Source organism: Schistocerca serialis, chromosome 1 (genome assembly GCF_023864345.2).
Source record: "Schistocerca serialis cubense isolate TAMUIC-IGC-003099 chromosome 1, iqSchSeri2.2, whole genome shotgun sequence".
Classification (NCBI taxonomy): Eukaryota; Metazoa; Arthropoda; class Insecta; order Orthoptera; family Acrididae; genus Schistocerca; species Schistocerca serialis.
Window position 1 is genome coordinate 1,149,910,615 of NC_064638.1, and position 12,901 is coordinate 1,149,923,515.

A 12,901-nucleotide genomic window follows, 5' to 3' on the forward strand; every position below is an offset into this window, starting at 1 on the left:
ATGGAACTTTTCTTTGCAGTAGTGCAGCTGCAACATATTATTTGTAGGAATAAGCTGCTAAAAAGATTTTTTTCTTTTTTTTTTAGTATACTGCTGAAAATATTAGGTTGTAGACAGCACTGGTACTTTAGTTTACAGTTCTTCCCACCATAGTGGTTTTTTAGACAGTAAATATGTACAGCATTTTCTCTGCATGCACAAATTTCTATCAGAGATTAGTGACAGAGGAAAAACATTCTGGAACCAACCAGGATCAGCACAAGAGCTACATATGACATCCAAAATAATACAGTTACAGTGTACTAGTTCATAGAATGTTTATTTCTTATTATCATGTTTACTTCCATTTCTTAGTTTACCATTTTCAAGTTTGTGTTATCTATGTGTTTGAATGGAAGAGAAATGTGGTGAGTAAAATGTGTTTTCTAATCTGTATAGGCAAACTGTATTGATAGAAAATAAATATAAAAGGTGTATGAAGCAAAGTCTTGGTTCACTTGCCTTCGTGTAATGATTATATAGAGAAGTGAGTGCACATTGCAGTAACTATATACACAGTACTATTAACTCATTCACGTCTTATGTAATGATATAAAGATCTTTTAGCTTGAAGTTCTTAAAATATTGAGTTTAAAATACATTTCTTATGAAAAGATGCATAATTTTGAGTTTTAGCCTTTATTCTTCAAAATAAAAAAGGTTATTTATATATAAAAATATTAGTTGTTAGTGTGGTCTGAATTGTCTTGTCGTTATTACAGCATTTCTACACACACAGTCATACATGACAGCACATACTACATTGCACCTGTTACATGATTTATGTTCCATACCGCATTTGTGGTTTAAATTTTCCACAGTTTTAAAACAATTTAAGGGGTTTTTAATGTTTCACATGTTGGAAAATTTGGGAATAAAATGCCACCATGAAATGATGCATTATCAAAGCGTTTAAAGCATTTCTGCATTAAGTTATAAACTGAGTGCAATAAAAAAATAATCTTTCTTCAAACTTCATTAGCGTAATGTTTAAATGTTCCATACCAACATATTGCATAATTTTCTTGTATAAACACCCTGCACAAACCACAATGCAAACTCACAAAAGCTCAGCAGCAATAAACCCTACAGATTTCAATTGACGGTTTCAAGGACACCTTTCAGATGGCAACCCAGCATTAGGTGGTCGCCATATGGCTAGGCTACCACTAAACATCCACTTCATGGCATACTTCCATGTAATCTGGATCATGCATGATGTCCTTGATCATATCCTTCAAAATGGTGTAACGTGGAAATATAGGATACACCTTTGAATTCATATACTCAGACTGCAACAGAAAGAAGAAAATACTTGATAAATATTGGTGATGATTTTAACTTCATTGGCATGCAATTGCTTTCTTACTGTTGGTTAAAAGTGCTGATTAATAACTAGAGAATAATGTATAAAATGCAAATCTGATTGTCCAAAATACATGCAGCAATTCCAGCAACTTATAATTGGGTTATACACCCTGTGGGCAAAGTAAAATTGAACAGGATATAATGCAGAGCAACAGCTTTCTGAAATTTTTATGTATATGATATTCTGTTCTAATATACTGTGTAGTATAAGCTTTTCTTTTTTATTTATTTATTCATCCGTGGAACAATAAATATTGTATGGATGTCATCAGTTTACAACACATGAGCACACATTTACATTTACAATGAAACAGGTTTCTCATATTTTGTGTAGTTTTTAACTAGTCATACACACATTTATAATTACATAATATTTTGGTGATAATGTCATATGTTGCTAATAATCTACATCTATGTTAAATATTCTTTTACAGTATAACAACTTTTACTTACTAAAAAGGTTTTAAGCTTTTGTCTGAAAGTGAGGGGCTCATTTATTTCTTTAATTTCTTGTGGTAATTTGTTATACAGTTTTATCCCATTATAAAATATACTTTTTTGCATGTTTGCCTTATTCTTTCTATCTAGATGGAGGTGGTGACAAGCTCTTGTTTCATGGTCATGTATTAGGCTGTTTGTGTTGTACATGTTGAGATTTTTCTTAATGAACATTATGTTCTGAAAGATATACTCACAAGAAACAGTTAGAATGCCTAGCTTTCTAAATAATTCTAGACAATGGGCCCTGTTGTTGCTGTTTGTTATTATCATTATGGCTCTTTTTTGTACTTTGAACACAGTTTGTATGTTACTGGCACTTGTTCCCCAAAACATGATCCCATAGCTGAGGACTGAGTGTAGATATCTGTAATATGTTATTTTAAGACAGGTATTATTGCATACCGATGCAAGGATTCTAAGAGCATAGCATGCTGTGGATAATTTCTTTGCCAAAATGTTGACATGGTTTGTCCATTTCAGTTGGCTGTCTACATTCATCCCTAAGAATTTGGTACTTGTTACACATTCTAATTCATTATTATTAACTTTTATTATAGTGGCATTGTGTTTTTTGTTCAATTGGAAGTTAATATAGTTAGTTTTCTTTACATTTAGGGTTACTTTATTTATTAATGACCAGTTGTGGACATCATTGAGAGCCTCATTTGCTCTTTCTGACAGTTGTGTTGGATTTTCACCTGTTATTACTATGTTGCTGTCATCAGCAAAAAGTATTTTTTCTCCATGTCTGATACTTTGTGGGAAGTCGTTAATGTATATAAGAAACAATATTGGGCCTAATACACTTCCCTGTGGGACGCCTATATTCACATTTTCTGGGTCAGACAGGTGTTTTATAAGGGAATTGTTTGAAACTTGTGATATCTCAACTCGTTGAACTCTGTTTTCCAAGTATGATTTGAACCACTTCTTTGTCACACCTCTTATTCTTATTTGCCCTAAATTATGAAGTAAGATTTTGTGGTCAACTGTATCAAAGGCCTTGGACAAGTCTAAAAAGATACCACTTACATTTTCACCTTTGTCCAGTGCTTCTAAAATTACTTTAGTGAACTGAACTACATAGATGGGGGTTATGTTATCAAAACACCGTTCATTCCTGTAATCCTCCTGACCTCAGTCTCTGCTAACCCCGTGCCCCACACCCTATCCCACCATGCCCCTTCACTTGTCCTGCACCAAGAAAAGCAGTTGGTTGTTCCTGTGGTCACCACTCCGAAGACTGGTTTGACACACTTCTCTGGCTAGTCTACGTTATGCAAGCCTCTTCACTTCTGCATACATACCACAGCCTACATCCATTTGAATCTGTTTTGGAGCACTAGCTCTGTTAAAGAGAGATGTGAAGAAAAAAGATTGTTGCCTCTTTGAATGAATCTCACCAAGATTTCACACGGAGTGATTGAGAGAAGACAAGAAAAACCTAAATCAGTATGTCTGGACAAGGATTTTAACCTCATACTCTCTGAAGAATTGCTACAGTCCCTGTCTCTTCTTGCCATATATGATCTAAACAAAACTGAGTTATCAAATCTTGCTGAATGAGACTATTACTGAGCATGTCATGCCATGTACATTGAAAGTATACCAACATTAATGACACAATGATGCAATATGAAGAAAACAGCGGCTCAGTCCCATAGAATGCTCTCAATTACATTTGGTAAGGACACTATTAGTGAAAAAACATGACATAAGTGGGTTCAATGTTTCAAGAACAGTGATTTTAACATTGTAGACCGGCATAGTGGTGGAAGAGAGAATGTTTTCGAAGATGCAGAATTTGAGACATTACTGAGTGAAGACTCACATCATACTCAAGAAGACTTGGCACAATTAGTGGGAGTGACACAGCAAGCCATTTCAAAACGTCTCAAGGCTATGGGCATGATTCAGAAAGAAGGAACTTGGGTCCCATGTGAGCTGAAACCAAGAGACATTGAACAGTATTTGTGTGTTTGTGAACAGTTGCTTCAGCGGCAAAAACGGAAGGGATTTCTGCATCGAGTTGTGACCGGAGATGAAAGATGGATTCGTTATGATAACCCTAAATGCAAAAAACCATGGGGATATCTTGGCTATGTTTCCACGTCAATGGCCAAACCGAATATTCACAGCTCCAAGATCATGCTCTGCATTTGGTGTGACCAGCTCGATGTTGTGTACTATGAGGTGTTAAAACCAAGTGAAACAATCACAGGTGCTCGTTATCGAATGAAATTAATGCATTTGAGCAGAGCATTAAAAGAAAAATGCCCGCAATACACCGAGACGCACGATAAAGTGATTTTGCAGCATGACAACACTCAACCCCACATTGCAAAAGAGGTCAAAACATACTTGGAAACATTAAAATGGGAAGTCCTACCCCTCCCAACGTATTCTCCAGACATTGCTCCCTCTGGCTGTCACCTGTTTAGATCAATGGCGCATGGCCTGGCTGACCAGCACTTTCGATCTCATGAAGAAGTCACAAATTGGATCAATTCGTGGATCGCTTCAAAAGATGAACAATTTTTTCGACACAGGATTCGTACACTTCCAGAAAGATGGGAGAAAGTAGTAATCAGCGATGGAAAATACTTTGATTGATACATGTATAACCAATTTGTTTCATTAAAGCCTCGAATGCTGGGGAAAAAATGACAGAAGCAAAGTTGTACACCTTTTAAAGCAATGATGACATAAACTTAAACAGAAAACTATAGAACCTAAGTTTTAAATTAATTGACAGTATTGTAGTATATGCAGGTCTGGTCTCTTGCATATTCAGCCACCACACTCATGGCTGTACTCTGCGGGTCAGGCACGGTTTCTGCTTTGTCACAGGTTGTTGTTTGGTAACGGAAGATTCATTGGGTAGTTTAGTGCCAAGTCTCACAGTTGCCACAGCATCTGTGGGAGTGCAAGACACACTGATACATGGCATACAGGCCACGGTAATCAGCACTGCAGTCACAGGCACCTATTTGCATTCGCGCAGTCACGTGTCCGCGTGACACTGTGCCTGTATTCCTCTGCAATGGTTACTTAGGTCACTGCTCAGTCCCTTGACAGCCACTTCTGCTCAGGGCTCCAGACTGACCATCAACCACCTTGAGTCTACATTTTGAACCACAACGCTTTCTGTCACTGCTACTCAACAGACAGCACTGTCTCATGCTTTCACCAGGATCGTCAGCTGCTGGGTGCCCATCAGTTACTCCCGTGCCTCGACCTAGGAGTTAATAGCCTCATCAGATCATTCACAGTACCTCTCGGTTAATCACCACTTCTGACAGTTGTGGGCCTCACAATAGTAGGCACCTGATACACATCACATCATCATGATGAGCTTTTCCTTTGTAATCAAGTGTGGACTGTTGTGGTTAATAAACAGAGATCCATTATTGCTATGTGCAAATTCAATCTCCACTAGTCAAACCACCTGGCTAAGGTTACTTCAGTAGCTATCAGAATAATGGTTTTGTGATACAGTGCTCTTCCCTTGACTGCTGTACAATACAATAGTGATGATGCTGTTGCTCTCAGGTGTGACACTCATAGTTTGTGTGGATACTCAGTACAGTGCCTGATCAAGATTCACCCTCTCCGGCACCTGCTCAAGGCTGTATTTTGCTTAGATGGTGCAGACATCATTGGCCCTCATCCCTAGGGTGGTAGTGTCCAGACAGGACAGGGAAGGCTGCTTCTTCATGAGTGTTCCAGTGTTCCATGATGGGCTGTCATTTGTTTTTTCTTGAGCAGGGTTTAATATTTTCTCAATTGATCATGTGTTTCTCATACTAACACATCTTTGCTTGTACAGTGATTTGGCGTGATAGGGCAGCATATTCTTGTTTATTGCACTGTGACAGTCTGCATCCAAGTCCTACTAAGGTACAAGTGTGTCCATCCATGTTCTGGACATGGTCTGTTCAATTCTTTGTTTCTGTGACTATGTTCAATTGCATGGATGTCCAGATTTTGGTAGGCATTTGTTGGCAGTTAGTGTTCCCGTTTTCTCAATAGATGCAAGTTCTTATCAATGTTCTCTTTTCAGTGTAGTTCAGATGCTCCATCCACATGTTCTCCAGAATGCATTCTCTTGCATGATGTTGTTGGTCTGCAATGTTTTCAGTAGTCCCTTGGTGTATTTCTTGTCTTTCTATGTAACATGTCTTCAGAGCTATTGTTGCCTCAGGCAACAATAGCTGGATATGCTGTTGGAACATCCCTCTACTCACTCTGGTTCTTCAGTTTTTCTCATGGTGTTTGATTGGATGTGATCAACACCAGTGTTTGTCAGAGTGTCCAGGATATATATGTGACAAGGGGTCACCTCCTGTCAGGTTTGTTTGCAATGTTGTCATGGTGTACAGCACTCCACCGTTGTTCCCTGTGTTCTCTGACAGAAGTCCCTCTGGTGTGGGCCCAGCCTTTGTGGTTGATGGTATCAGACACTGCGCCTCTCATCACTGACCTTGTCACGGCCAGCCCTCCTGCCCTCAGCAGCCCTTCTGTTATCACCAGCCCTGTCAGTGCCAAAGCCTGCTCCCTTGCTGGCCCTGTCACAACCCACCCTCAAGTCATCAATGGCCCGACAGCTGCTGGCCCTCTTCATACGTTTCCTGACTGCTGACACTGTCACCACTGTCACCTCCACAGCTGTTGTGGCAGCCGGCCCAATTGTTCCTGCTGGCACTGCTACCCCTGCCACCTCCGCAGCCATTCCATTGGCTGGCCCAATTGTCCCTACTGGCACTTTCACACTCAACGTTGGCCCTGTCCTCTTGATGCCATTCCCAGCCATTGCTGCTGCCATCCCCATCACATCTTTCACATCCATCCTGTTGCTGGTCCACCCATCTCTGTTCATGCTTCAGATGCCGTAGTGTGTTTTTATGGGCCTTAGGTCATGACTTCTTGGAAACTCCAACCCCTGTCCTGCCTATGCCCTGCCTTCCCCTTCACTACCTATGCAGACACAGAGTGCTTGTTTTGTTGGGATCATTTTTTTTACATTCATTGCCTGATTCCCCTGTGGTTCTCATCAGACATCTGGTCTAGCTTTACATTAATTCCTGAGCTCCCAATATTTCTTTCCAGTAACTATGCCTTTTCTTCACTCCCTTTTATTTTACTGTATCTTTTATTTACCAACCTGTCCATTTCCCTCTTCTCTTGCTACCATGTACAGTACATTCAGTTTTCTGCTCTTGGTGATTCTTGCATGATTTATTTCTGTAATCTGTCTTGCTTATTACTCTACCTTTCACCTATAAGTTCTCAGGTTTCCAAATCTCATCTGGTGCAGGCACCAACAATCAGTTTTCCCTTCTCATCTGATTTGGTAAGCCTCCCCTGATCCGGGATTCTAGACAACTTTTCCATAACTTTCTCCATTTCCTAAACCTCGCCAGCCCTTTACCTTCATCCCTCTTCCTTTCTCTTCAGTCCATCCATCAGAAGAAGGAGCCACTGGCTTGTACATTTACATACCTTTTATATGCATTTTCTCCTGCCGCTGTTTGGTGAAAGATTATTTACCTATCCAATTATGTTATATTTTCAAACATGGATTATTTTCATTGAAATACATTAGAGGATATTTATGACAATGTTATTGACTGCAGTACCTTAACATAGTTTCAGCAATCATAAATTTGCAGGAAGGTAGTTTTATGGGGTCGGGGGGAGGAGGGGGGGGGGGATGACAGGAAGGAGTGCAGCTCAGCTTTGGCAGTTTCGCCAAGGATATAGGATTACCTCAGTACCTCTCTGTATACAGCACTCATGTTCCCTATCATATGCATTTATTTGCATGTGTTCCTTTCCCTCTTCACATTTTCTCAATCCACCTGAAGGTGGCCACTCATTCATACCTATTGAGGTGTTGGAGACTGTGTCACTCTTAACATGAGAACTATAATCAGTTTTGTATTAGGAATTTATAAAGGGAAAAAAGGTTTTTATTTATTTGTTTTGCACAGTAATAACATTTAAAGATCTTGTACATGACAATATCCAGAATGAATCTTTCACTCTGCTGTAGAATGTGCACTTCTTAAACTTCATAGCAGATTAAAAGTATGTTCTAGACTCCGAGACTAGAACCTGGAAGGTTGCCTTTTGCAGACTATTCTCTCACTGGCTGAGATATCCAAGCATCACTCACAACCCACCCTCACGGCTTCATTCCCTCCAGTAGGTACCTCCCTCCTACCTTCCAAAGTCCACAGAAGGTCTTCTATATACCTTGCTGGGATAGCAACCCTAGAAGAAAAAGTACTGTGGATAAATGGTTTAACCACAGGCTAGGGCAATATTCAGAATGAATATTTCACTCTATGGTGGAGTGAGCAATTTTAATGTTTTGAAACTTTTTAAAGTGTGCAGGAAATAATCCCCTACACTGTGGCTAACCCATTTCTCTGTGATATCTTTTCTTCCAGTACTGCTATTCCAGCAAGATATGCAGGAGAGCTTCTACAAACTTTTGGAAGTAATAGAAGTAATGGTTGAAAGAATAAGTCAGTTAAAAGTACAATTTATATAAGTCAATAACTTCTTAAACAGAAAATTATGGAAGCTATGTTTTAAATTATTTGACAGTAACATAATATGTGCAGGGCTGAGCCCCTGCATATTCAGCCACCACACTCACGGATGTACTCCGCAGGTCAGGCCAGGCTTCTGCTTTATCACAAGAGGTTGTTTGTCAACAGAGGATTCACTGGGTGGTTTACTGCCAAGCCTACTGCAGCCTCCACAGCATCTGGGGCCGATATGTGGCAAGCAGGTCACAGTAATCAGTGCTGCAATTGCTGGCACCAATTTGCATTCATGTGGTTATGTGTTTGTGTGGAAGTATAGTTGTGAGAGTAGATTGTGGGTCATACTTGGATAGCTAAATTGGTGCCTGAAAATGCTGTAAATGCAAAAACTGCCTGTCACAGTTAAGACTTAATATATTTTTTGAGGCTATTTTCATATTATGATCTCTTTTTAAAGTTCTGGCAATAACAAGAATGAGGAAAGGCAACCGTGTAGTTGATTCATGTGCAGCATACAGACATACATAACAGCATGAAGACATTACTAGCTTGTGAGCTACTGTTGTTTTCCTTATTTAAACAAGCGCCCGCACACGCACACACACACACACACACACACACACACACACACACACACACACACACACACACACAAATGATCAACTTAAATGACCACGAGCGACAACATGTGTGTGTAGTTATGTACGTGAATGTGTCTAATTGACATAGGAAAAGAGTAACAACTTGAATACTAGTAACTTTTCTATGATGTTTAGTTTGCATTTGCGTCATGTACCATTCAACTACAAATCAATACCTGCCATTGCTCTTTTTATTGTTCCTGTTCTGGAATTTCTGTTACAGTAATACGACGATCATGAAACAAGGGAAAATCCTGGTAGGAACATCAGCAGCAAAAAGAAAAGATAGACTGCTATTGTAAAGATGGCATGTTAAGTTGCAGACAGGCACAACTAAAAGACACTTACATATTAGCTTTTGGCCCTAGCCTTCATCAGAAAAAGAAAACACAAATGCACATTCATTAACAAAAGCAAGCACACCTCACGCACGCATGACTGCCATCTTTGGTGGCTTGCACCAGGATGCATATTTGTGTGAATGATTGTGGGTGTGTTTTCTTTTTCTGACAAAGGCTGTAGCCAAAAGATAATATGTAAGTGCCTTTTTGTTGTACGCATCTTTAATTTAATGTGTCATCTTTACGGAAAATAGCAATGGATCTTTTCCTTACATTCTATGATTATCATGAATATGATGTAAGTGCGAAATTGTTATGCTTATGCGTTTATAATAAATCAGAATTTTTTGTTCTGTTTTGAAAAAGTAGAATTGAAATGTAATGAATTATCCAGAAGCAGCAAGTACCTTGAGTTCCCTTATAAGATTCCTGAGACCCGAATACTTCTTGAGCAGACGGTATAAATCATTGGTCATCTGAGTGTTTTCTGACTCAATCTGCAAAGTTGTCATATCTGGGAAAGAGAAAACATTGCAAATTATTAGAATAAAATTGGCATTCTACAACAGTAGTTACAGTAAATGATTAAAATAATAAGGCTTATCAAGGCCAATACAAAATGTAAGTAAATTAAATAAAAAAAGTAAAAATGCAGGGAGGAGTCAAACAGTTCTGTGAATTACCATATCTAAGATTAATTCATCATCTTCATTCCTAATAAATCAATTCTGTCCCTACAAACTATTTTGGTAGATACTGTTGTCATCATCATTATCATGATCATCATCACCACCACCATCAATCAAAAGGTCTTCCTTTTGCCTAGTGTCAACTTATACTTCAGAGACAACATTTTAGCATGCTCTTTCTATTTGTTTCGGTGTGTCAATATTTTTTCATTCATATTAAATATATTTGTTCTTCTCTGACATGTCCATTTCTCTTCCAATCAGTTAGCCTATAACCAGTTACTGCTCTCAGAAATCGCATCTCTGCACTTCTGTCCATTTTATCCATCATGTAGCAAGTACAGTGTCCAGTATTCACATCCATACAACATTTTTTCTCCTGTCATTGCTTTATATAGTTCAAGCAGTATATTCTCTTCTGCAGCTGTATGCCACATAGAAAATGGGACAGGAATTTCTGTAGCTTTGTACTCATATCATCATTTTTATATGTTAGTAATGTCACACCCAAGTCAAAGAAATTTGTTAATTTGCTCTGTTGGTTCATTGTTAAAATCTGTTTAGATGCTAAGTGGTTCACGTTCTCAAAATGCCATAACTATGTTTTTGATGCAGAGGTATTTAAGTTACACTCATTCGCTATTTTCACAAGCAGGCGCAGTCTGTATTGTAGATCACCCTCATAATCTTTGCCTTGTGTTTATGGCATCATCAATATATCAATTAAAGAGAGTATGTGACAGGTACATCCTTGTCTAATGCAATATAACACAATACAGTCCATGGTTAATTTCAAATTGTGTCAGTCTGTGTAAAGTTTTAATATGTGTGCTTTCATAGATACTTCACATTACACTCATCAGAGACTAAAGAACACCCTTACCAAGTATGTCTTGGAATAATTTGATTTTGTTTACCCTGTAAAATGCTTTTTCAAAGCCACTAGAAGCAGTGTTAAGTAGAAATATTTAATGCTTAACGTTTTTTTATGAAAAAACAATATGTGCACAATCTGCCTTTATGGAAACCATTCTGCGCATAGTTGTAATTACTTCTGCTACTACAACTCTTGTTTGCTTATCTTCTTGTGTAGTGTATATGCTATGTGCAAAAAGCTTATATCCCTTTAACATGTGGCGGATGCCTTCTGCAACCCGCCAGAGGATCCCCCCCCCTAACACTTCCGCCACTTCGACCTGTTCTCTCAATTTACTACAAACGTATGCTACATCAAAGGCATGGAGAACATGCCCACCCACTGATTTCCTCTCGCGGATCAATGCCGTTTCACAAATCATTGATTTATCCGACCTCGCCGCTCTACAGGCTTCAGACGAAGACACTCAGGGTCTGGTCACAGACCCGCAGGCTTCACTCGTGTTTACCAAGGCTAAGTTCCCTGGCATTTCAGATGAAGTGTGGTGTGAGTCTTCTATGGGCATTCTGCGGCCTTTGCTCCTGCCCACGCTGCGCCAACAGGTTTTCGACGCCTTGCATCATCTCGCCCACCCCGGCGTCCGAGCCACCACTCGACTCGTCACTGAGCGTTTTGTGTGGAAAGATGTGAAACAGGATTGTCAAACATGGGCACGCAGCTGCATTTCCTGTCAATGAGACGAAATAGGACGTCACACCTCTCAACCACTTGGCAAGTTTGACATCCCTAAGGGACATTTCCGTCATGTACATATCGACCTTATCGGTTCCCTGTCTCCGTCGGAGGGCCACAGGTATAGCCTGTCCACAATAGACCAAATGTCTTTTTGTTGGATCACTAGGTTCGGCTGCCCGTCCACCATCACAACCGACCAGTGTCGACAGTTCAAATCTTCACTACTGATGATTCTCTGTAATCTTTGTGATATTAAAAAGATCCATACACCAGCCTACCACCCACAAAGCTATGGGTTGGTGGAACAATGGCACCGCACCCTTAAAACTGCACTCAGGTGCCACGACTGTCTCTGGTCCGTTCTACATTAAAACCAGATTTACATGGGACGATTTCCAAATTCGTTTTCGGTGAAAACCCAGTTTTACCTGGGGAACTAATTCTTCCCCAAGATCCCAGGGATTCCCCCTCCTTCCCAGACTTTATCGGAAGGATGCGTGCACACTTTAGAAACACCCGGCTACACCCACCTGTCAGCCATTCCCAACCTGACACTTACGTGCTGACTGCACTCAGCACTTGCTCACACGTCACGCTCAGGGACGACTCTGTCAGACAACCCTTACAACCCCCTTACCTCGGCCCCTTCAAAGTACTTCAGAGGGGCGGGATGACATTCAACATTATGATAAAAGATCGCTCGCAAACTGTTTCCCTAGACAGGCTCAAGCCTGCCTTCGTACACTCCGACACCCCTCTGTCATCCCAGTTGGACTGCCCGAGCACATGTTCTTATGAAGAACCTGCTAAGGAGTCTGTTCAACCTACAGTTGGGTTTTCTCTGTCCAATGAGTCACCACCACAGTTCGCAGATTCCTGAGGCATGTCATCATTATCCCCATTCACAGGTTTTGAAGACATTTCAGGTACTAGAGACGCGGATGCCCCGTTCTTCTTTTTACACTGCAATGTGCCACCTGACCGCATCGATGACATGTCGATTATGGTGTTCGATAATCATGTGCTTGTACTGCTCTCCAACAGCACAGACCTGACCCTCACTGGGGAACACAACGTCAAGATAGAGCACAGCTTGTTCCTCCCACAAGATGCGACCTGTCATGTGTTCAAGCTTTCATTTCTTTGGACGGAT

The 12,901-nt window shown here is 40.1% G+C and overlaps 1 protein-coding gene across 1 annotated transcript in view; it reads right to left on the minus strand.

The window, feature by feature from the left end:
• Positions 1 to 1,208: 1,208 nt before the first annotated feature.
• LOC126456094 (uncharacterized) overlaps positions 1,209 to 12,901 on the minus strand; it is a 197,627-nt gene continuing 185,934 nt past the window's right edge. Inside the window, exons 4-5 of the mRNA XM_050091853.1 lie at positions 9,855 to 9,961; positions 1,209 to 1,331 (exon numbers count right to left, since the gene is read on the minus strand). Of these exons, the coding sequence (XP_049947810.1) occupies positions 1,209 to 1,331; positions 9,855 to 9,961 (230 nt within the window). The remainder of the gene's footprint in view (positions 1,332 to 9,854; positions 9,962 to 12,901) is intronic.